This window comes from Gavia stellata, chromosome 10 (assembly GCF_030936135.1).
Source record: "Gavia stellata isolate bGavSte3 chromosome 10, bGavSte3.hap2, whole genome shotgun sequence".
NCBI lineage: Eukaryota > Metazoa > Chordata > Aves > Gaviiformes > Gaviidae > Gavia > Gavia stellata.
In genome coordinates, this window is record NC_082603.1 from 20504542 (window position 1) to 20531380 (window position 26839).

Genomic DNA, 26839 nt, shown 5'->3' on the forward strand with positions numbered 1-26839 from the left:
CCTTAATGTTGCAGTGATATGGGCATCCTATTCATGATTACTACTAAAAAAAAAGTTTTGAATATTCTTATTTTGAATAGGTAAAGTCCACCTTATGATAGCATGGTGTGGGCCCTTCTAATTTCTGGGAAGCAAAAATCCCTCTAATTTGGCAGAGCTGGAAGACACATTATCTCTTGAATTTATTATCTTAATTTACTTGAACCTCCTTGAGAAAAATGCCTAAAATTTTGTAACTAGCTAGAGGTTTCTTTTCTTCCTCTGGAAGAACAAACATGTTTCACTTAGAGCTGCTCTCAGATGCTCATAACTTTTTCTAACAACCTCAATACAGAGTTGTTATTTCTGGGAGTCACATGGCATGTGGGAAGATTATGGTTTTCTTCCAACTCCTCTCAAGTTAAACTCTACCCCAGAAAACTGCCAAAATGAGGTACCAGTTGCAATACACTGGGTGAATTTTTAAACTTTTTTCCACTATAAAATCCACCTTCCTCCACTCTCGGCAGAGTGGTGGTGGGGGGAGGTGGGGTGGAGGAAATACATGGCATCCCATTTAAATTAAATATCAAAAATAATGAACTTAGTAACTGCAATTACTGAGCCCTTTCCTCACCTTTCTTATATGACAGAACCACCCCAATAGTTAAATTACACAGAAATTAAAGCCTAAATGAATACTTACCTGAAGTGAAAAGGACTGCTTATGTATTATTAGGTAACCTACTTTGACTTTTCCATTCCTTTGCCTCTGTAAAGACAACACTCGCAGAAGAAAGATCAACTAACATATCAGCCAAATAAGGCAAATGATGTATTATTGTAATTTTTGGAAACACTGCTGGTACCCGATTTCTCTGAAAAGTCGTGAAAGGTTAACAACTCTAATACACTGTCTAATGCAACTCTGCATGGCTCCCGGAGGGTTTGTTGGGCATTCAGGATGTCAAACATGGCCAGGTTCTGAAGATGAATGGCTTTTGGGACTCCACATTGAATGCAATCATAAGTTCTACTCAGTTTGAAATCTACATTTGAATTATCTTTTCAGGTACGCCTTAAATCTATGCAACCCCTATCTATATCCACTGAATTAGAACACTACTTTGGCACACTGAATGCAGTTTCTTACAGAACTTTTCAGAGGGTAGAATGAATAGATAGGTCCTGGAAAACACATCAAAATGGGAATATATTACTTTAGTCCTTAATGATCCAATTCTGAACCTAACAAGGTGCTAAAGATGTTCCAGGGTTAAAACGCACATATGGAAAGATGAGTAGAAGGAGAAAGGAGAAAATGGGTAGGAGGCAATCATGAAAGAAATTATTTGAACTAACTCAAATTTTGCTGCTCTTTCCTTCGTTAAAACAAAAGTACCACTAGAAGATTCATTACTCATCTGGATTTTGCTAAGTTTATAACCTGCTCACTTTTTGTTCTTTCTGGAGATTCACTTGTCACAATTACTGGGTTAGCAACATCTCTATACCCTCCTCATTGTCTTCAGGTGTATGTTCATTAAGACCTCTGTCCATGAACTAATTAAGAGCAGATCAAATACAACAGTAGTTCATACTCCATTAATGATGGCTGCTTCAGTAACTCTAAATTACGTCCACCAGCAATTGGACTAGTCTGTATGCACCACCAGCCCCTACAGAGAACAGTATTCCAAACTCAATGAAAATATGCCATATGGATGTCAAGCTCTGAAGGTATCTTAACTCCTCATTTTGTGTAGGATAACCCAACTCATGAACTTTACTCTCGTAATTGAAAAGCTACACCACTAGTTCAGATTCAGGAACACTCTTTATTAAAAGCACCTCATTAATGTTCATCACCACCCTCCACCAAGACTGTAGCATTTAAAATTGTATATAGTTCATCAGTCTTATTTCACAGAATTAACAAAGCAGACTTGGCAAATTGTCCAAAAGCAAATATACAGGACACCAAATTTGTTTCCACCTTCTCTTATGCTTGCTTCACATGCATTCACTTGGATGTAGCTTATTCAGTTCCTTCCTAACACTCTACCCAGCCTGCACAGAAAAGATGTATAAATCTAACCTAAAATCAGTTTCTCTTACTCCTTAATTACAACTTCAGCTAGAAGATCAAAGCTTTCTACTTCGCTGGAAAACTTGCAGCCTCATAGCCATTCACGCTGAAACACAAAGTTTCTCTTCCTTCCTTCCTCTAAGGAAAAATGGGTATGTATATACTTCAGAAAAAGAAAAGAAAAGCTGATATCCTGGGTACAGATTTTGTTCTACTTAAAGCAACAAGCTCAAGAAGCACAGATAAGAAAAGCACACTTTCAGTAGAACTCCAAACAAAACCCCCAAACAACCCTGATAACAAAATACTGGCAGTCACCTAGAATAGATATGAAAATAGCAGGGCAACAAACTCGGCATGAACCTTTAAATCTTCTCCTTGTCTACAAAGACAAATTCTTCTCAATACTATAAAAAAATTCTACCCATGTTTCTTGGTAAATATTTTTATTCTGAACATCATACACTAGCATCATTATATGAACATATATGTTATGCAGTGTTTTTGCAAACCAGAATTATCTCCCCCTCCCTCTCATTTGGACAGTTTTTATTGAAATTATTTGTTGCATTCCCTAAAGGAGTGAATTCTCATCTTGAGATACAAGTATACAGACACCCAGCTGGGACGCAGCCATCTGGAAGACAAGAGGCCACATGTTCACATCCTGTACAGTGTGCAGTGGGGCAAAGCTCAGATGTTCTGCCTTTCTTCAAAGCATCCTTTTGCACCCTTGGTTTTGCAATCAAATAGCTCTTTGACATGATTTTGTCCCACATATCATACATTCAAATATTCAGCCTGACTGCTCAATATACCAAAATTTTTAATCATACATTCCACCCGCTTTCATTAATTTATAAGTGTAGTCTGAAAATGATTGGTAGCCTGAAATTTAATATAAAACTAAGGCTTAAATATGGAAACAACTTCAAATAAAATTGACCGTTGTTTAAATTAAAAATAAGATTTTAGTGTTTCATATGCTTAAATTGGCATCCTCAAGTTCAAACATTGTTGTTAATTTTTTTTTATCAGCCAAGAAAATGAATTAACATCAGACTTCTGACAATAAAAAATTTAAATTGCCGGACATATTATAGATTAAGAGAGTAAAAAGTATACAGAAACAAAAGCCGCATTTAATAAGGTCTGATTTCTGTCCTAAGTCAAATAAACCCCAAATTAGGGCCTCCTAAGAAAATACGTTGATTCAAAAGAGTGAAATAGATCTTTTAAAGATATGATAGTAATATTTACACCAGCAACCTTGATATTAATTATTGATGCAACAGTCTGAAACACGAAAGATCAAGGAAACTATGCTTTCTTCTTTGCTTACAAATAATCAGTGAGCTGTTAATACCCAGTTTAAAATTGAAATATTTTCTTAATCTCTGCCATTAAGTGTCCACTTCAGGAACAACTATGACACAAACACAAGGAACGTACAATATTAGAATTCACCAGACTGTCTCTGACACTCAGTCAAAAATAAAAAGTTTTGCAACAGAACTGGGGGGGGGCAGGGAAGGAAAGAAAAGGAAAAAAGCAGAGGAAGGGGTAACAGGCTAATTGAGTCCTGACGCAAGACTGCATTAGGGAGCTGACATAGGACAGAGGTAAAACTGAAACAAGTTGCTACGGAAGGACAGGATGAGGGCTCTGCATCTGAAACAACTACTGTGGGTGGAGGCAAAACCTGAGTTTGAGTGTAAGGTACAGAGCAAGACAAGGCATCTTCACCAGTATTTTCCCAAAGAATTGGAATAGTTTTATTCTCTGATGTTAAAAAAAAGTCAGGTGCCAGCTATGGACTCATTAAAAAAACAGAATCAGACAAAAAAATAGATGTTGTACAATGCAAGTCCCCAAGAGCACAGGCAAAATTTTTCCTAGATTAAGAGAGGTCTGCCATGTCACTGTTCATGGAGAAGAAAAAAGCCTAACCTCTCACTGCCCTGATTTTTCAGCCATTTAAACTTAAAGGACAACACTCCATGTCTACATATAATTCCACCCTTAATTCTGTTTTAGACATTACTTTCAGAAGGTCAAAGGCCAAAAACTGATTCAACAAAATCTTGTTATCTCAACTCTTCTCATTTCAGTTCTCAAACTGAAATAAAACTGGATTTAGTTACTGACTGTTAATTGTGCACAAATGAAAGATGAAACACCCACTTCTTTAATATTCTTCAATATTTTAGCAACTTCTGACTTAGCAATAGGTGACTCAGGATATGAATACCAAACTACAGATAGACTTTGGGCATGCTGAGAAAAAAGAATGCCTCAAACACTAGTGTTTGTTAAATCTGTTTTGCTATCCTCCTTAATTTGTATTTGATGTTGCTACAGATACTGATTAAGATGTTTAAGTTGTAAAACTTAGTGGCTGCAGCATCTCTAACATGTTGAGGTCTTTATACGAAATAAAAAAAAAAAAAAAATAAAAAAAAATCAGACCTCAGGGTGCTATCTCTTCAGCCAGAGACAAGACTGCAGTATGAAGAGTGACTTCAGAAAACTCACATAGCACTACTGCTATTTGGCTCATAGGCTAAGCAATGAAAATATCCACAGTCTGTTGTGGATTGTGTTTGTCAGTGTTTGTCACCTAAGGGTACTCCCTTGGATCCCAAATTATGATGCCGTTCAGACTGCAAAGATAATTAATGTTCCTTTATCATGTTTTGTTAAATACTGATAGCATCTCTGTAGTGCTGCTTGTCCTTGGTATTTTTGTCTTTGTAACTCTCAGACTGAATTACTACAAACAGCAATTACACAGATTTATGCTCAGAAGCCAAACTACAATTAGTGTACAACGCAACTGCATACTCAGATGCAACCATGGAACCAACCAGTTCAGTAACATTTTCATCTGCTGTCCTTAGATTTATCTGTCTTATTTCACAGCTGCCTTCAACCTAGAAAATACTAAAATTCTTCACTGCCTCGCAGATTCTCTCTTACTTTATTCATTTTCATGACTATGATAATTTGGAGAGGTGAGGTCCTGCTAGAAAAGTCCTAACATTTAACTTGGATCACATGCAGTGGAGATAAAGAAATCCCAATTGAACATTACAAGAGAAATATTAACTTATACGTAACTTTTGAGCTGTGACTCCATGATTACAGAGTAAGAAAGGTGAAGATGTTTGCTTTCCATTAGTCAATATATTTTTAATAAGAGACATTTAATACATTTTTAAAAGTTTATAACATACACACAGGGAAACATTAATTAATCTTTGGTGCTGAATATAAGTTCACGGAGAACATGTTTACAAAACGAAATGCCATAATACAATATTGAGTTCATGACTTACAGCATACATCTCATTTTCCTTTGCAATACCAGAACATTTTCAGGACTGAAATGAAGATGAAGTCTCCCCAGCTTCCTCATTTTGAAAAAGGATTTACACAGTTCACCCGAGTTTTACCTCAGTATTTTTGATTAATAAACATAAAAGCCTTGAAACATGGCCAGAAAGACCAATTGATAATATATGACCCCACTGGGATGCACTTTACACAGAAACACATAGGAAACCTGCTCTGTGATAGAAGCTGAAAGTTTGCAAAGTACTTTCCCTGAGTCTATTTAGATTTAAAAATAGGTAAGTAGTATTATGATACAGCAGTCACATGTGGTACATTTGATCTATTTTGAGCTAAAATTAATAAGCACTTTGAGAACGTGAAGTAAATTGATATACTAATTGCCATAAAATAAGGTATAGTTTTCTCTCAGTAACAGGCTTGCCAATTTAAATGCATGACTGGCAAAAAATGAAGATACACATTATTTTAAGTTACTAGAAGTGTTACTGTAAGCCTACGGTAATTATAAGAAGTCACTCCACTATACTGCTGTATGCCTAAGTCTTCTAAAAAGTTAATTGTTTAATAAATATTTGCAGTTAGTTGCTAGTTTTCAGATGAAAGGTGTTAATAGCGCCAACTAATTTTAAAAGGCTAATAATTTTTCTAAAAAGATATACTTTCCCTAACAGAAATCCAGAAATGGTTAAAAGCAATATATCACTGTTAAGCCTGAGTGCATTGCCTCTGCCTTGTTTTTCTGGAACATCGCGACTGAGAAGTAAGGATTTAGACAATCATATGACTCCCAAGTTTAATAGCCCAGATTTTCAGTACATCAAGCCTACGTAAGAAGGTCAACAAATACTGTGGTTTGACCTCATATAAGAGTCAAATTGTACCTACAAACAATTTTCATACTGTGATACCATAGCCTGATACATTTCTGTTATTCTTACAAAACACAGATGGTGTGTTAAAGGTGGGCTTTTAATGGGGTTTTTAAGAGTACTTCTGGGTTTAGCAATAGAGCTTCCTAATAGTTCTGCCAAGCAAAGGCTTATCACCAGTACCTATTCCCTTCTGATGATCCCACATTTTCTTTTTTAAACTTGAGGTAGTATCTATACAAACTGATGTCTTTTCAAAATTTTTAATAAATTCCTCCAACTTGGGCATAAAACATACAAGCTACAAACTTTGCCACTGAAAAAGCTACTGTATTACCCCTTAGCTTTATTGTAGGTACGATAAATAATAAGCAGAAATTCAACTGACATTGAGTTACATAACATAAAGTTAATTAATCCACTATCAACCTATTGTCATACTAATTATGCATATTTATTAATAAAGACATTAACTGACTAGTAAAAATTATTGCCTTTTTATAGGAAGACATTTACAAATCAAACTGTATAAACAAGTACTTGTCTATAACTTATTTAAAACACAAAACTATGTTTTAAAAACATTGTTTATATTTCATATTTTGGTATTCAAAAGCATTCAAAAAAGTCAGAATTAGCATCATTTTAGTAACCTCGGCATGGCCCTCTTTCACACATGCTTTGTAACAACAGATACAGTCATGTGTTCATTTTTCCATGGACTGACACCTCCTGCAGTACAGTGTACTGAACTGCCCTGGCAGTCATTTGGGATTAGGCAGTGAAAAAAAAAAAAAAAAAAAAAAAAAAAAAAATCTATCTGTGGCTCCTTTGTGTAGAGTGGAAAGATCTACACAACTCTGGGAAGCAGCAGGACACGCTGATGATGAAGCCTACTGAATGCCATCCTTGAGGAGTGGACACTGTCCCTGCTCTGTGACAAGTTCCTTAAACAGTACTATTTTCAGCTGCATGTACTGCTGCTTTTCTATCCCCCATGATGAGCAAATGGTATTTGGGTGCCTGTTTCACATAGACGAAACATTTGTAACTGCCACAGATATCCACATAAACAGCACCTGAATACTTCAGACGATTTCTTCTATTATGTGTCCCAAGAAATAAAGCCTTTATCACATCAAACAGGGCTCCCTAAATGAAAGGAAACATTCTACCTTCATCTCTCTGTGCCTTAGTTCACTATTCATAAAACGGGAATAAGAAAAACTCATTTAGCAGGATGTTGTAAAGGTAAATTCAACATTTGCAAAACAGTTGCATACTAAGATAACGATTTCTGTAAAAAGCTCCCAAGGAAAAGAATAATGTACAGTAAATAAGGCAGACAGACATATATTGAAAACCATGAAGAAAATATAAATAAAACTTGTTTAATGAGTACTGCTCAATGTCCTGTGCACTGAAAGTAGCAAGAGCCTTAGGGGGTGGGGGAAAGAAGGAGCATATAATAACGCAATTTTCTCACAACACATAGGTGCAAGGGAGCTAAAATACAGTCACCCAGGTAATTTTAATTCTGTATTTTGTGCCTTTTAAAATTTGATTATGCAACATACTATTTTTTTTTCCTTTCTCATTTTGATTACAGAAACTTAGAGGTTTTTAAAAAGAAACCTAAATGCCAAGTATCACCTTGTGGCATCATCTACATTAAGAGGTGGTTCCTCAGCAGAGCCTCCCATAAACCTCCCAACAGCTACGGAAGTCTTTCTCTATGGACTAGTACTAGAAGGAAGCGACACACACTTTCAGGGAAGTTTTCTAAGAGAATAATGGCAAATTTTGAAAATACTGTGTTTCTTCCATATTTCTGATGACAAACAGTTCTACTGATCTCCTTGTCTTCTTTTCAGATTTCTTCCTAATCCTTACATTTACTTTAGCTGCACTATGGTTCTGAATGGTACCCGGTACATCTACAGATACAGAATCTTATGATTCCCTAACTCGTGACAAACACAGGAATAAAACAAAGTGTAGCATACCAGTTTAAGAACTCTGTAATGTCAAAACTGCTAAGATTTCAAGGCTATTTGAACATTTCACTTTATAATACAACAGAGAAAGTTGGTGCAATACTGCATTGAAGGATTATTTTTTGTTCCACAAAGTGATTAGAACAGTAAGAACATAAGCCGGGAGGAAACTATAGTTTCATTTTATTCTCTATACATTGCATTGAAAAACTTTCAAACTATCAAATAAAGTAACTTTGACATAGAACTTCAGTAGAAAATAGTTTGAAGTGTGGGGTGCGTGTGTGTTACTGTATAAATTCCAATCTGAACAAAAACATCATGGAGATGAAACTAATCTGGCCGAAACAGACCTAGATAGAAAGACAGCTTGAAAAAAAGATGCAACAAAAAAAGAGGGGGTGGGGGGTGAGGTGTGCATGCTAATCACATATGACAGAAGTTCAGGAATAATCGTAAGAATACATAGGAATAAAAGAAACCAGTTCAATTCCTTAATAAAAAAGTTCCCCCTCCCCCCATGATACTGACTTCAATTTGCCCAAGCAAGGAATCATCCAATTGTTATCAGAGCTCTATGACCATAAAACCTAATTTTTAAGCTGACTCTTTATTCATGGCCAATAAAGGTCTGACAGAACTGGAAGAGTCACATCACAATTTTTTTAAAGCTTACAAATTTATATAAGAATTGCAAACTGTCTTAGCAGCAAGAAAGCATCAGTTTTGCAAAATAAACTGACACACTGTGTATCTGGTGGCATGCGATCACAAACTGTGAGAAGCAGTTTCTACAGAGAAAGCATATATTGGTATTTAACTGTCCAGGAAAGGAAGTTGACGTATCAGTTGAAAAATCATGTTTTAGCTTGTTGATATAAATAATAAACCATAAATCAAAAGCAAAGAAATATGACCAAGTACAGCAAAATAATCTTCAGGACAGTACATATCATTACAGCTCTAAGTCAGTCAAGAAAGAAAAAACCCATGCTGCTCACAGAAATGCCCATTGCTACCTACTTGACCTGAGCTGGTTAGCTGTTCCCATCATCCACTCACCACTTGAATAGAAGAAATAGGTGAGGTGCTACCCTCTGCAGATTATCTTGATTCAATCTTGTGTATTTACAAAGAATGTATAAAAGCCTACCTACAGAAAGGAGAAATGAACCTGAGAAGTCCATAATAAGGCTTCTTTAGCCAAGCTCAGCAAAAAAAAAATACCTTGCTGTGTTTTTCACAGGCCATGTTCCACTGTTTGCTTAAACTGTATTGGGGCTTTTTTTCTGCCTATTTGATTCCCCTCTCAGAAACACACATACACACATCTTTACCAAATGATATCCAGGTAAGCTCCTCAAGTGCTATAGTTCTCCTTCCTGAAATATTTCACCAGTGTGCTGCCTGTTTTTTTTATAATTCAAAAACATTAATTTGATTAGTTCAAGTTTTGGTGGATTTTTTTTTTTTTTTTTTTATTTACCAAGAATACGAAAACTGCATTTCCAGCCTTCATTTTCACTACAAATTTATCCAACCCATAATACCACAAATGTGATAGGTTTCTTTTACTGCTCCTTCTTGCTATCTCCAAAGGGTTTGAATAATCCTATTCTTATCAGGCAAAGGAAGATACCAAAAACCGCATTGAAAGAATAATCTTTACTCTAAGCAAAGCAAATTTTAACTAATATCTAGTAGTTAAAAATACGAAAATGCAAAGTTTTTAATCTGAAATAGACACCAGTGTGTTCACTATTTAAAACATCCCTATTATCCTGAAATACGAGATAAAAATACCTTCTTGAAATAAAAGGAGTTAAAAAGTATCCTGTGACACCTTGTTTCAACAAGATGTACATGTCCTCTTTTTTTAAAAGTGGAAATGTCTTCTTGACTGAGTAGGTGCAGAATCTGAGGGGTCAAGTTCAGTACGAATGACAATCTTGGCAGCCTGTGGTAGTTTCTATACTAGATTTTCAGAAGGCAAAAGACAAAACAGAAAGAGACAAACACACAGCGTATAAACATCTGTTGGCAGGAAAGATACATCCAAAATTCAACATATTTTCTTTTAGCAAGAATACTAATAGAGCTTGTGATTAAAATCACTTAATGGAACAAACTTAACAGAAAATACTCTTCAATAAGGAAGATATTTACATTTTTGCTGCATGTGCTAAAATAGAAACACTGAATTAAGACAAACTGTCTTGATACCATAAAATAATATGTTCCTAAGCTAGACTCTCTTTGTCAATAAATCACCAAGTAATACAGTATTATGCAACTTGAATTAATGAAAATGTTGCACTTAGATTGTCTAACGGAACATCAGAATATCTGATTTCATTGTAAAAAGCTTTTCAGTTTCTTAAAGTGAAAATGATTTCTTAAAAATGCTTTTGTTAAGAGGCTAAAAAAATTCATTGAGGTAAGAAAAAGTTAATTGTACCATACTAACATGAACAAGTGCCAACAGAAGAAAAGCAGATCCCTTACCAATTAATGAAATAATTTAAAAAATTCAACTTTGATCATAAATATCCAATGTTTTTCTACCCTTAACCAGACACCCAAATTACGAAATATAACTACCTCACCACTACTAGATTGCCAATGATTTATGGCCTATTTACAGGGAGGTTACATATACAGCATTATCTTCTGACTAAAATTACTGCTGTTTGGAATAGTAGTATCATATATACATTATGAGATTCAAATGAAAAAATAAAAAATTTCTTTAAGAGTGTAAATACTTCAAATACACTTTATTCCCTTTTCTATAAATTAATAAAACAAATATACCTGATTAAAAAAAAATAAAAGACCTTCCCTTGAAACAGACTTGTTATTTTGGTCACTTTGGCAAAAATTATGACTTTAAGATGTGACTGGAACAATAACTGGCCATAACCTCCACTCTTTTGTGCATTTACTTGAAAAAAGGTAAACTGATCTCAGATTTCCTATCTCACGTAAGTCTACACAATATTAACGTATATTACACAATTTTAAATTACTAATATATGAATGCTTCAAGCTGTAACTGTTGATATATTAACTACCATTTTGTCCCATTTTTCTAACTGCAACTCAAATGCATCACTCACCAATATCTTATTTGTCAAAATACAATGAAACATCTACAAACAATGATCTTACCTACAGCATCATTACATTTGTTTATTAAAACTGTTATCCTTCTCACTTTCTCTAACCTGAAAAATCACAAAGTGGTGGTGGTAGAAATTTCCTCTTCCCCTTGTCCAGATATTTTCCTTCAGTTATTCAGTAAATTTCATCTATACATACAGTATATGCACACTTCAGTATAAAGAAGCTATAAATATTAGGCTACTGTTACGACTACATTTTTGCCTTCTTAAATTGTAACAACTTGAAGGACTAGATTTATATCTGCTTGTAGGTCATCTTTCAAAACTATTCCAATTCTGCTGTCTCTTCTTAAACACTATCACCACTAAAGAAGTACTTGAGAAGAACAATTAGCTGGAAGTACTTTTTAAACAGCAATGATGTCTAAGCACAGTATTTTAGTACTTCGCATAGCAGTCCTCTAAGTTCAGTTCTAAATTATCCAATGTTGTGACAATTAAGCTGTGTTTAGACCACAAAACCACACCAGTAAGAACAGACATCTAGAAAAATGGAGTATTGTTTTCATTTGTGGTTCCAGATTGTCTACTATCAAAGGACACTGCAGAGTTGTTGCTGCTGCAGCAGACAAGTAATTACGCTTTGGACAACCCTCCTCAAATACACAAAGAAACAGGAACCTCCCAAACAGATGTCAGCAGCATCTGCAATTTAATCTTTTGTGAGAGAATATGCTCTGCCATGTGACAAAACACCAGAAAAAAATGTAATGCTACCTTTTATTCAATAGCTCTTGATGCAACCACAAACAGGGATATTTACTGTTTCACCATATTCTTGGAGCACAAATAAAGGTCCTATGGCCTCTTGTTAGTAAGGAAGCAAGGGTTCCAAAGAAGAGTAACATTAAAAGATTTGTGTAACAGAGGATGATCAGACCTTTTTTTTTCTACCACATGAAGAAGTTAATGCTCCTTATTACCAATAAAGAAAAATTGGGCTTTTACATGTATCAACAGGGGTTTTTTTTGGTTGGGTTTTTTTTTTTTGTTTGGGGGTTTTGGTTTTGTTGTTTATTTTTTTCTTTTTATAAAAAACATGTAACATTAGTGTACTTCTGTATTTTGGAAGAGGAAAAATATTCCTCATGCTGTAATGCTATTGCTGCTACCTATATAATTAGTATTATTAGTCCCTATTAAGTATTTACTATTTCTTTATTCTCTTGCATCTTCCTTCTTCAGTATTTAATACTACTAAGACTCTCAGAAAACTGCCAATATTGTGTCTTACACCCCTAATACTGAATATATTCTGTCTTTTGCAACTGCAGCATACACTTCCCCAAACTCACTAAATGTCTTTTTCCCCAGATTAAACGTACATTCAACAAGAAATCAAAACTGCTTTTTATATAACTGTTGCCTTCTTCAGGCTACCCAACCACCACCATGCCATCTGGGAGAAATCCAAACTCTCACCACTGCTCTAGTACACATAAACGTACCTGATCTCTGTATTTTCTCCTTCCCAACTTGTAGTCACTTTCTATAAACCACTCTCAAGTGCTGCACAACCAACAAACAATCTCAAGCTCAATAGACTTGCTTTGCTACTCAGCTTCTCCACAACACATCCAAAGGGACTGTGTGTGTGAAAGGCTTGCATTTATATGCTTTCCGTACTGAAAATCTACTACTGTTTTCCCAGCCAGTGCGTTTTGGGCTAGTCTTCTTAACTATAAGACTGGCAGCAGAACAAATAAGTTTGTATGTATTAGTGGAAATGAATGAGTCAATTTAGTTGATGGAGAAAATTACAATGTTCTGAATAGAACTGTGGAAAACCAGCCAACAACTATTTTCTGTTTGGGATTATTTTCACAGAAAGGAAGGCAGAACTAGTTATCTTTCAAAAGAAAGGGCAGTAAGGCTACAAACTTCATTTTCACTTTAAATGAAAAATACATCCTGCAGAAAAATTGCATCTTCACCATTAAGTAGAAAATTCAGTTCACCTGCAGAAAAGGTAATTTCTTGTCGAAGATCATACTAAATTTACAGTGTTTACACCTCTAGCCTTACTGTATCATTTAGGCTAGCTTCAATATCTGGTTCTTTCACATCTCTTGTTGCGATACTGCACAGATCTGCATGTCTCTTCTTCCTCCTGTTACTCCCTACTCACATGCTATATCTAAAATGTGTGTATGTATTAGTCATCTTCCAGTTTTGTTTGTCCTGACAAATACTTGAATACATTCTGAAGTAATTAAAAATATGAAGAAGGTGGCTCGTGATCCTTTCGATAACTTTGTCAAAATAAATTTTGCTTGATGACCATGAGGGCAATCACATTTAACAGAACTGTTACAAATAATATTTTAGTCTCAGTAGTAAGCAAAAATGGGACAACTTTTGCTGATAGCATTTGAGAATGGCATGTTGATGCATATCATTACAAAAGTCAGTCAGCAGCATCTCTGGTTGAAGGGAAGGCTCCAAAGAGCCCCTGAAGTTAACAACCATCTCAGGTTAACATATCTGAAAGCTTAGATCAACGCTGCAACGCTAGCAGTTTCTCCTTCGCTTCAGTGAAAAGCTTAGTACCTTTTCTTCAGTGGCAAAATCCACTTACAACAATGTTTCACCCTTTCTTCCACAACCCTCCTTTGTATCAGTCCAACACAAGGTGAAGCCACATTTTAAGAGGGGTCCATGAAAGAGGGGCAGGAGCGAGGGGTTTAGCCATTTCAGTGACACCTCACAGCAGTCCTCAAACAGCTGTATCAGCACAGGAGAAGCAAATTGTAACTGTGAGCAGAGCAGCAGGGGTGATCAGGGCAGAGATTTTTCAAGTCAGCCTTACTGCCACAGAAAATTGGTCATGTAACTACTCAGTAAGCAGCAAGTTGAAGAAAGTTCCATAATTATAGCCTCAAACCTCAAGCTGGAGACCATACAACCATGTTTTGGTTTTTTTCAAAAACCAACATACCAGCAAAAATCAGCTTCTACTCTGAAAACACAGCAATACCAACAAGTAATTGTGGCTAGAACTGATTTAGAAATTCAACCAAATCATCATACAACACTGTCCTACGGTTGAAAAGCACAACAGTTATTTGGCCAAATGATGTTCTATATTCCTGCTGTCAATTACTTAGCAAATGCTTTTCTTTAATAAATGGCATAGTTTCAAGCATCTGCTTAAAAAAAGAGCAAACAAAACAAAAAACCAAAAACCACCACCACCAAATAACCCCAGGTCTTTTGAAGGGAACAACTTCATAGTATCAGTTTAGCTCCTGAAAGTAGCAAGCTTCTGAAGAGACACCATCCATTAAAAAAAAAAAAATCCTGTTTGAAGGTATACAAGTAGCACCTACAATTATCACGATAAAAAGATCAGACAAAAAGTACCGCTTTAGTACAGAAAACAATGGGCTTCTTCAGTGCAATATAAAACTGTCTTACGTCAGGCAACAGGTAAACATAGGTGAGGGCTGTTAAGAATACAATTAAGTGCACAAAGATTAGGACTGTAGGTAAATAAGGGACCCACCATAACAGGTATCAAAGGAAAATGCTAAAGATGGCTGAAACTACACAACACGCCAAGTATACCCTGCATCTGTGGCAGAACCAAAATACAGAATGTGGCTTTGGATACCTGGCACGAAGCTAGTCACTGAGGTGCCCTGACCTGCAATGCCGCCTCTACAGCAATAGCATAACTCCTGGTTACAAGATTGAGGGAACTGTAACACCAGCAGAAGATTGTTGTGCCTGCGATACATACATACATGCTTCCCCACACAGTATTTCAGTAGGTGTCATGATACCCAGTTTATCCTCACATCTTACCTTGGAAAATTCCACTGTGCACTCATACTTCACTGTCTCACCATTTGCCCTGCCCAGACAGCAGGAGACAGGATCTTTTACCATCAGAAGAGGCAAGATGCAAGACACCAGGTGGACCTACTTGTACTCTGTGCTAAATGCAGAGGCCAGTCAGGAAAAAAAAAAGATGGGCGCATCCATATTGCTGTTCATGGAGTCCCGAGAGTTTAGCTCCCTCTGGGATAAGGTGGAGTACACACGTGTGCCATGGCTTGAGTGGGACAAGAAGCAACCCCTCCTCCAGCTTCTCCAAAACCTCTTATTGAGATGCTCTTCGCTCACCTTTATATTTTATACTCTTCCCCTCTAAGGTTCTACGTGATGCAGGATCTCTTCCTCAATTCCACTGGCTCTGACCAAGCCGCCGCTAGGAGAAAGAAGCTTCACATGATGACCCTGACACCCGTGGCATCTACTTCCACTTCCTCAAGCAGAGCATCTCTGGCCAGTACCCATCAGCTCCCTCTTCCAGCATGGGAGAACGTGGACAAGACCCAGACCATACTCTGCTTAGTGCTCCCTTTGGCTCCCTATTTTTTACATTTCTTGACCCAAAATCCTCCTTTTACCAGCTGTTGCCCAGTTTCTCTCCATTCTCTTTTTCTGTAGTTCCTCATTCTCAAGGAGGGCTCTAATGTTTTATTAGGAATAAATTAGTATCTGTCCCTAAGGAAAAAGGCAACAGAAACACTGACTCAAAGTGGCTGCTTAAGAAAAGCAAGAATAGGGCAAACATAGGACACTTCTCACTTCCCACGCCACACACAATTTTACAGACCGCATCCTCTATCTATTCTAGAGAAGAGATGTCACTTGCACAGTAATTCTTCACATGAAAATCATTCAGTACCTTTTGCCATCCTTGCCGACCTTTTCCTGAGTGTTCACCTTAGACGCAACCTGTTTCATATATTTGTTACCTACAAATGGTAACAAATGTTACTCAGCAATGAAAACAGGAGAAAAACCACACAGAACTGTGGACACATTCATTCAAAGTTCAAGAATGTCCTACCTTCAAGTTTAATAGAAAAAAACTAATATGCAAATTAAATAAATTCTGCATTTAAATAGTAAATGAGCAGTTAGATAATGATGTAGGTAGAATCGAAAGAGCAATCTTTTGGCAGAAAGCGTGTCATAACAATAGACAAAATTTAGATAGAAATGGAGGTGTTCTTAGGTATTAGAGCAATCTGTGTGAAAAAATGAAGCTAATTCTCTTTTTGTGTCAGTTTTGCATCTGATCTTTAGTCCTCAAGAAATTCAAAGAAGAAATAAAAACCTGCTAATTTGCAAAAGAACCAGCAGACACCATAAGAACCATTAAAAAGCACTACGCACCCTGAACCTCCCAGGCGATTCCACATCCCATGAAGTTGCTGCAGACTTATGCTAATTGCAAAACTTACTTGTTTTGCAATTTGATATTCATATAGGCCATTAAATTAAGCTAAATGATTTAGCACCTTATTTCACTCTGAAGTTCAGCTCACATAAAAATCTACATTTTAGTGGTACTTGTTTAAGTCAATGGAGAGAAAACAGCTTGACCATCGGATGCACTGTTGGTGTCTGCTGCATTAGGATGTTTAACCCGTAATTTCCGAAGCAGAGTACCAGTGCTGGGATCTGCAGTGCATGCATAGTCCTGGATTTCAATGAGACCCCACCTTCTCATTGCACAAGTTTTCACAGGAACCAAATGTGTGATTGAAACACTGATTTTTTTTTAAAAACTGTGTGATATAAAATAGTCCTTGACAAGCCAATGAAAACATATCTCCTTCCATCGTAAGGACACTTGTTAGAAAGAAATACCATGGTCTTTCAAATTGGTTTGGCATGATTTTAGCTATGTAATGCTTTTTTTCTCTCTCTCACCACCTACCCTGTTTTTCAATAAGAAACCCTGATTAAAACCTCCAGGCTCCACATTAATCTATGGATGAATTAATAAAATGCTTGAATACAGGTAATTTGTGTTAAAAACTATCTTAACGATAGACTTTGGTGCAGTTTAGTCATATTTTTCCCCTGTGCAAAGTAAAGCTAGATTATCATATGCCTAACAATTAGAATTTAAATATACAATAAACCTATTACTGTTACCTGCTACAAGACAAAGAATTTCAAACTGCCTAATATCATAGTAATCAAAACTAACCTTAATTACTATTACTATGCACCTGCTGATGTATCTGAGTACATACACCCTTAATTATGTCATTTCATGAGAGGGAAGAGCAAACAGATTCTGGGCACAGGCAAAATAACAATCTTTTCTATCTTGAAAGTTTCCTTCTTTGTGCCAGAAATGCAGTTTCCTTTGTTTTAATTTCTTGAACCACACTGAAGCTGTGGAAGTCTGTGGGTTTATAGATGAGGGCTAACAGCAAGCGCAGTAGGCTAACAGGTATGTACTTGCTGGAAGCAGCTTAACTTGAATGAAATAAAATAAACAAAAATTTCCTGATGTCCTCTGTTTAAATGTTACAGTACTTCAACAAAAGGATGAAAGTTAACAAGAGGCAGCCTGATAACAAAACTAAAGCTCACCTTTACAAATCACCCAGCAGACTAGGTATTCATTTAACAATGTATTTGTTGAAGGAGGATTTTCTATGCCTCTTGTTTTAACATTACAGGTAAGATATCTTACTACTTCAGTGTTAGTCTATCACAGATACCACCTCTCTCAGAAGAAACACTGCAAGGTAGAAGAGTAATTCTCTGCCCTTCCTACGGAGAGAACTTGGCTCAAAATGTTCATCAGGCTTTCTCTGGTAGAGAACAGCTGTCATGGAAAAGATTTTTGCTTTCTCAGAGTCTGGAGGCCCATTTATCTCTAACACATAGAGTGTATTTATATACCTCTATGATTTTCTGAAACCCTCAAAACTATGGCTCAAAACTATAGACAGATGATATCCCAATGTAAAGAAAATAAACTGGTTGTTTAGTCTGAAGTCATAAAAATTGTGGCTTTAAAAAAACAAACAAAAACCAAAACAACAAGGTGTTTCCACACCTTTACTACATGGTAAAATGTTAAGCAATCCACACAGTTAGCCTAACCCTTACTACATGTGTATCTAGGAATACATACCAGAACTCATTATATCACAAGCTAGCAAGCCCTCTATGATTATAGATGAACACCTCTGGGCAGGGAATAGCAGAAAACAGTTTAATGAATGAGAAAATGAATGAATGAAATAAAAACTTTGGTACATTTCTCAGTTTTAATATCAAATTGGCAAAAAGAGAACTGAAACTAAATACAAAATGAAAAAATTAAACAAAAACTCTTCTAAAATATTATTGTCTTAAAGATCCATATGATAAGTGTGGAGTTGGAAAGAAGCAATGTTTTGCTATATTTTTCTCTATCTTCATATAACTCTAAAAGCTTGAAAAAGTGAAGTCCAACTGCTAGGTGCTAACATCTCTCACTAAAAACTTCAACTGTTGAAGTAATTCATTATATGAACAAAGGCAGACAGGAAAGGGGTAGTGTGGAGTAATCATTTTTCCAAGAAGTTAGCAGGGTGAGGTCTTAGGAAACTATTGAGTTAATCTAAGAGCTCAATGCTAAGAAAAGAGACTCGTTTTTCTTGCCACCTCACCATTTCATTGCCAACAGTGCTTTCACCGCTTCTTTTGAATCTGTCTCTTGTCATCTGACACCTCAGTGAATTGATTTGGCATACAAAATAATTGTAGATAACCCAAAGGGATAAAAACCACATATTTTTCTGCCTATGTAAAACAGCTTATCAATGGGTCCGAAAAACACTAGAATTGTGACCCACGAAAGGTCTGGGAATAAAAATGTATTTTTCAACAGTAAAAGCCACCAGATGGGCTCAGCTGTTTTGTGAAACCTTACTCTTAGCAGACATTGTTCTGCTGCGACGCTGAAGAAACAGCAAGCAGGATGCCAACGACACAAGCTCACCGATCACCAAAGAGACTGCTGTCTATCCATGCTGATCCCGAACACCACAGGCAAGGCTACCCCAGTATCTCCCTTTTAGCTCCCTGCATAGCAACATCTACAAATGTACCCTCAAATTGCCTTATTGCGATTCTCCTGCTACACAGACTCATAGTCTCAAGTCTTCCTCTTGTATTTCCCATCTGTCTGTATTCACCTTATTATCCAAAACAGAACACGTGGGTTTTGGAGAATAAATTGTCTGTTTTGTGTCTGTACAAACAAAACGGGGTCCTGATTCACAACCAGCCCTCCTCAACACTAGGATAACACAAATAAATAAAATTAGACAGAGGAATGTGTGTAATCCTTTCCCAACCATGGGGGGGGGGGGGGGGGGGAGGGGGGAGGAGGGTGATTTTATCTTAGTTTTGCAACTCTTAAGACAACACATGTCTCACTTCATTTACCTCCTCACAGCTCTACTGCTACTTTGTCCTCTCTCCCATTCCCTAGGAAGCATTTCTACCTCATGGCATAGAAACTGTGTATGGTAGGAAAAGACTTGCAGTACAGCCTGAGACCACAGCACCACAGCTCTCTTCTCTGCAACAGCAGTAGGTCAGGCAGCCCCTATTTTGTGCCTGCTATCCAGTCTCACCTCTGTGCCATATCCCACCTGCACTGGTACAACTGTTAGCATAGCTGCAGTGAACTGGATCAGGAAGCCGATCCAGGTTAACTGAAGTCCCTTCTGCTTTCCCTTTTCTGCAGGGTTATTTTTAACCTAGATCAATCTCAAATTCAGTTCACCTTGTTGTCTCATAAATAGTTGCTCCAGCACACTTGAGGGCACAGAGGCAGGAAAAAAAGTGGCAGGGGACAAAAAAGCAAAACTGCAACTGAAAGAAATGCTTATGAAATAACATCTTGCACCTGTAATAAAGACAAAGCTTGAGAGCGGCACTGCAGGGTAGACTCTTTGCCAAGTTCTAGCCCTAAGTTTCACAAGTTTGTAAGAAAAATCCCCACCGACTCAACGTTCCTAACACTGAAAACTCAGCAAGCTTAAGCGACGAGAAGCACTGACTAAAAAAATACACTCCATTTGGATCTGATCCGGAACCCTCCTGTTGTGTAGCAGAGACAATATCCTTCATTAAACTAACTGCTGCAATCTAAAAAAAAGAAAGCTTCTGGGCAAACCAAGCCCTTCATGATGTCTACAGGCAAAACACACAAAATCTGACAGCCATCCAAAGGCCTTTCCACAGCTCTGTCCAAAGGAGAGATGTGTCAGTTACGGAAGAACTTAACTAACTGGAAAAGACTCCCCAACAGCCTGACGCGCAGCATGGAGCACAGCCCTCTGCGCAGGCAGGGCAGCCGGCGACACCCTAACTTGCAGCGTTGCATCCTCACAGTTCTTCCACTTCCTTCTCTGTCCACATTCTGCTCCCTGTACCAATGAGACAGCTAATTTTTGCAGCACAGACATAGCCTTAATTACACTAAGGAACAACGTGACTGTTGCCAAAAATACCAGAAATCTGAGTATTTTTCCAGATATTTGATTGTGTCATTTCTACGAGTGTGGATATATAGGTAAATGAATGAACACTAAAGAAATCCAGCAACAAGGGAATGTCAAGTAATTTAAGATATTCTGTCTTTGAAGCAGTCTGAGCCTGTAATAAAGGCCTAAGTACAACAACTAAATACATGAATTAATTTATCACTTGGGGGTCCTTCTGACCTTTTGTTATGCTACCAGGTAGCTATCATTTACTGAATGATATCCTCTCTCTTTGCTAGTCCAAGCTGTGAACAAGCATTTTGTTTTTAATAAAAGAGGCACGATCTGAAAATTCTCCTTTACAGATGGTGCATACTGGTAGTCTTACACTGGCGATTACAGCAAGGGAATTTTTAGGTATTTCTTCAGCAAGTAGTTATAACTATTTCTGATTTTCAGATGATGGAGTTCCATATTGCTGAAACCTAATTGATCAATAGTAAGGCAATACAAACTCAAAAATATAAGGAGAGAAGCTTTAAATACCTTGTTTAGAAATGTTATCCATACAGTCCATTCCAGCATCACTGGAATATATATTGTTAATTACTCTTTAAACAATACTTACTATAGCTGATGTTCTGAAATGTGTAAACAAGGTTCCAAAAAGCTATCCATTTCAAAATCAGACAGCATAAACACAATGAGCAAAAGAAAAAGGATAACAGCTGTCGCACAAAACTACACTCAGATCAAAAACACTGAAACAAGGGTCTCTGGAAAAGTGACAGGGAATCAGTAAGCTTAGAACAGTAATGGACACAGAGCTTTTCACCTCTACTTCACGAATTTTAATCTAATCAAGGTCAGCAGTGACAGAGCTTTGCCTCATCCAGTCTACAAGAAACAAACTTGTGGTGTCTTTTGGTCCTCAGTGAGTAAATACAACAGAATGACCCAGCACTGAATGCACATGAAAAATAAGAAAAAAAATCTCAGTTCTAAGAAATGCCTCCTGAGAAGGTTAAAATCTACTGGCAAAGGAAAATGAAGAAGGCTGCATCTTCCTGTCAAGCAGATTTCAAAGGAGCACTACTTACAGAATAATTATAAGAGTTAAAAAGAGAAGAATTGACTATAATAGGAACTCTGTCATACTGAATATACTGTAGTGGGAACACTTTGAGGAGGAGGAGGAGTGAATGAACATAAAACTCACATGCAGAATACACATCACGCAACCTGTACTTGGCTATTTAAAGACCATAGAAGTCGAAGTTAGTAAAGTTATGTTAGATTAATAAATTCTTCATGCACCAGAAGCGGGAGATCTGGCTACCAAGTAAGAAGATACGTGTACAGAATTATGTTTTGAAAATCATGTAGAGTTTAATTTTAAACATACATTTTAAGAGCAATTTACTACCACATACTGCTACAGAAAAAGCAGCAAGGACCATGTGAATCCTGGCTAACGTAACTCAGAAGCCAAACCTGTCTGGTTTCAAGACCTATTGGAAAATGAGAAAGTATACAGATCTTCCAGTCACCAAAGAGTGTATTCTAATCACCTGGTCTCTAATCCAGTTTGGTAGTTAAAAGGAAAAAAACAGACAATATCACAGTAAGTATTCTTGAACCTAGGAAAAAAACCCAAACAAACAAAGCACCAAGTGAGATTACTATAATTTCTAAGTAAGTTTCCTGCTGTCATGTATGACATTACCTTGCATATCTAAAGGGGCAAAGAATTCAGAGCCATCATAGTAATTACTTCAAAAATCTGTATTAGTGAGTTATCTGAAGAAAAAAAATCCCAAAACTTCTTACAAACCTTACAATTTGCAGGGCTGACATTCATTCCTGTTTAGAAAATAGTCCTAGTAAAGTTAAAACATTCCTGTTTCATATAAAATCAATAATGATCTTGAAAGTAACAGATATACTTACTGGATTAAAAAAATACTACATGACCTTTTTTAAACTCAAGAGATATGTTGTAGTTATGTTTCTTTTACATTGTGTGCTACTTTAAACAAATGATCCCAAGATAATGAGTATTAATAAAGCTAACATTTTCCTACATTAATTGCAGCAAGTTAAGGTAGACTCCCTGTGACGTTTTTTTTTGTTTAAGTGTAATTTACCACATGTTGACATTTTTAACTCATAGGTTGCAAAAGAAGTTTCCCCACCCACTGTAAATTGAGCAGCTGAAAAAAACCCCCAAACAATGAAGTGAATAATTAAAAGAATATTAGGATGAGGGATCAAACTTAGAGAAACTTTTAAGACAACTGACAATTGTGTCTCTTCAAGATTTCAAATGAAAAACATCTATTCTAAAAGACCCTCAGAATTCATATGCTGCTATGCCCTGTGGAAAACCAAGAACCCATTTAAAACAGGTACTGAGTTTAAAATGGGTATAGAACCCTTAAGCTTCTCTTTAATAAGTATCACTTAATTTTGGTCCTCCAAATCAAAATCCACTGTATGTTAGGAGAATCTGGAACAGAAAGGTATAGAAAGAAAACCCTAACAGACTACACTGAAGCTTTCCATCTTCTGCATACACACACATGTATCTTGCCCTCCCTGCTATGCATGCCTGATTCACTTTTTTGGTGGCTAAGCTGAAGAAACATAACCAGCATTCAGATTTCATTCACCTGCAACTTCTGCCTAGAAATACTCTGAAACATTTGCTCCATTCTACTACTAGTGTTCACATACAGCTGTTTTTATTCCTCTTGACAGCCTGAGTGAAGTAACAAGTACTGAAGGTATTTGAATATATATGGAAAGCTAAAATAAACGAGAAGAATATAAGGGTCACAGTTAGGTGAACAGCGTTTACTGTGCTGACCACAGATAGCGAAAGAGGTCTCAAATTACACTTCATGAACTAGTAAGTATAGTTATCTGTGGAAGCTGCGTTACCCTTCATTGTTCTTTCAGGGACCTTAGCATGTCCTTGATCCACACAATACCATACGCTCCATGTGTGGATCAAGGGCATAACATCACTTTTACAAGCCAAACCTGGATGTTTTTCTGTTACCACTTCAAACAACTTCATTTTTCAGTGTCCTGAAGTTTGGAGTATGTGCTACTAAGGACACTTAACAAACAAATCAGGAAAACTGCCTCAACAATGCGAATACGTATCAGAAATACTAAAGCTCCATCACATTTTATGTTTCTTTAGTTTTTAGTTGCTGTGTATTGTATGAACAGATTACACATCAACTTTCGCTGCCTGTAAAACAAATACTGCTTCTAATAATTTATTATGTGTATAGTATTCATATACTATTGATCCTACATAGTAAGTGAATCCTAATCTTTCCCAGCAGTATGTCAGTGACGATCAATTTCTTCTCCTAGTTACAGAAGTTGCATCATTATAGAGCTTTTTGCTGCTAACTATACTGAGTAACTGAACATCTGAGCTTGATGTCTCTAGTAGCGTTTCATCTTTAAACTTTAACACAGGGAGGGAGAGGAGTTCTGAAGCAAACTTCTTCTGCAACTTAAAAATCACTGTATTTGGTAATATGAGAAAAGAATTAACTAAAATGAAAGTAATCACTGTGTGGTGCAGTGTTCTTTAACTGCACAGACTAATAGCAATACAGCTACTGTGAAGTACAAAATGCAGTGTTTTGTCATCTGAAGTACTTCAAACAATCCAGTCTCTCTCTCTCTTCACACACATTTTTATAGGTAGGCTAAAATACTTCCTGTTAAAAAATTGATGCAGTCAGCTAAATAAAAAATAAAACCACCTAACAGTAATGGACAAATACTAATAAAACAATTGGGTTGTGAAAATTATAACAATAATGAGGTGAGACACAAGAACTGAAAGCCAAAACCACACAGCAGAACTGGGTAGGTCAAGCTGAGCCCCTGGTCCCACAGCTGGAGACACCCATGAAGATCTCCTGGAAGCCAGAGGAATACTGTGTGGGCAGGCACCGGCCTATGCAAATCAGGTTACCCGGTTCTACCCCAGATCTCAGTAGTAAACACACAAGAAGTAAACAAACTACAAAAAATCCCAAAATAACAAAAACTAGCTTCGATGTTTAAACTTCTTTCCATTTTAATACCGTCCATGGAATTTCCAATAACAAAGGGTATTGTTGTAGGAACATGGAGCTTGCACAACTCGCTGCTCTCTATGCCTTGTCTTTTCTCTTATCCATCACAAACATACCCAAAGTTTTCCACTAGAAGTGAAGTAAGGAAGTTAACTTACTAAAAATAAAGTCTGGGGGTTTTTTTCCCCAACAATTGAATCGGCTTTATATTATTTAAAGATGACGGGAAAATACTTAGGGGAAAAAAAAACAACCCAACACAGCAAAAAGCACCCTGCGATGGCAAGTTCAGATCAATGCTTTTGTCTTCCATTTTACCCAGGGATCAGGAGAGCGACGTTTGCACCGAGCGCTCTCCCAGCGCGCTCGCGAACGATGTAAACACGCCGCGGGGCTGGGGCTGCGCCACGGGGAGCGGGCAGGACCGGCGGGGTCACCGGGGCTGCAAGATCCGGGCAGGCTTAAGAGTTTCTGACCTACATTCCCCGCAGCGGGATGAAAACCCTCCCGCCGCCGACGGAGCGCGGCGCGGCGGGCGGCCTCCCCCGCCAGCAAGGGTGTGTTCAGGGGTGGGGAAAGCGAGCTGGCCGGAGCGAGGATGGAGGCTGGCGGAGGCGCTGACACCTGCCCGCCGCCACCCCGGCCCCGCCAGCAGCTCCTCCTTCGCCGCGGACGGACACCTGCTGCGGGACAGGCGGACGCGCGGCCCGGCGGCGGCGGCGGCCTCGGCCCCGGCCCGGCGGCCGCAGGCGGATTTATCCCGCTTATTTCCCGAGACGCTAAACCCCGAGGCAGGCGGGCGGGCAGGCGGCTCGGCGGCGGGCTGGGGCTGGTGCCGGGGCGGGCTGGGGCCGGGGCGGGCTGGGGCGGGCTCCCCGCGGCGACGAGCAGGCCGCGCCGCGGGCCGGCGGGCGCGGGCGGCCGGGCCTGCGCGGGGCGGGGGGCTCGGCGCCTCAGCCACTAGGCCGCGGGGCCTGCGGCGGCGGCGCGGGGCGGGCGCGCCGGGCCCGGCTCGCCGGCCCCTCCTCGGGGAGCGGAGCCAGGCGCCGGGCGGAGGCGGCGGGTCCCCCTCACTCACCGCTCTCGATCTCGTTGCCCTTCTTGGCGGTGGCTGCGTTCCCCATGGCCGGGCCGGGGCGGCGGGGGGCGGGAAGGATGCCGGGCGGCTGCGGCGGGCGGGGGCAGGGCTCGGCTGGCGGGGCGGCGCGGCCCGCGGGCGCGGCGGCGGCTGAGCTCCCCTCGCCCCGCGCTGGGTCTCTGTGTCTCCGGCCGCCGCGGAGGAGGAGGCGAGCGCTCTGCCCCCCTCCCCCACCCCAACACACGGCGGAAATGACGGCCGGGGCGGCGCCTCCTCCCTGCTACGCCGCCCGCCGGGGGCGCGCGGGGCGCCGCCGTCCACGGCCCCGGCCGCTGTCGCCGCCTCAGGCGGGGGGCGCCGCCCCGGCCGCCCGGCCTGAGGGAGCGGGCTGCGGGCGCCCGGGGCGGCGCCCGCCCGCGCCAACGGCGGCTCACAGAGGGCAGGAGCGGGCGGGCTGCTCTCGGCCTCCGCGCCCGCCGCTGTGGCGGGGGCGCGGCCGCCTCCGCGTACCCCCGGTCAGCGCCCGGCCTCGCAGGGCGGCGGCGTGGGAGCGCTCCCGTGGTGCGGAGGGCCGTCCCGCCCACGGGGCGCAGCGGCTGCGGCGGGGGCGAGGCGCGCTGTGCCCAAGGTGACCCCGGGAGGCCGAGCGCGCTGCGGTCCTGCGCTCTGCGCCCGCCCGGCGCCGGGGGCTCGGCCGCCTCCCCCTGAGCATCCCTGGCGGCCCGGGGACACCCGCCCCGCGGCTGCCCCCCCCCGGAGCCGCCACCGCGGGGCCCCGGCCGCGGGCCGGGCCGGGCCGTCCCGCCCGGGCCTGCACCCCGGCAGCGTACACGGGGAATCTCGCACTGGCCGCCTGTTCACACACTGTATTTAT

At 39.4% G+C, this 26839-nt stretch overlaps 1 protein-coding gene across 1 annotated transcript in view; it reads right to left on the bottom strand.

Annotated features, from left to right (window-relative positions):
- Positions 1–26043, bottom strand: part of PRKACB (protein kinase cAMP-activated catalytic subunit beta) — a 73337-nt gene extending 47294 nt beyond the window's left edge. Inside the window, exon 1 of the mRNA XM_059822290.1 lies at positions 25966–26043. Coding sequence (XP_059678273.1) covers positions 25966–26011 — 46 coding nt within the window. The 5' untranslated portion in view covers positions 26012–26043. The remainder of the gene's footprint in view (positions 1–25965) is intronic.
- Between the last annotated feature and the right edge of the window lie 796 nt (positions 26044–26839).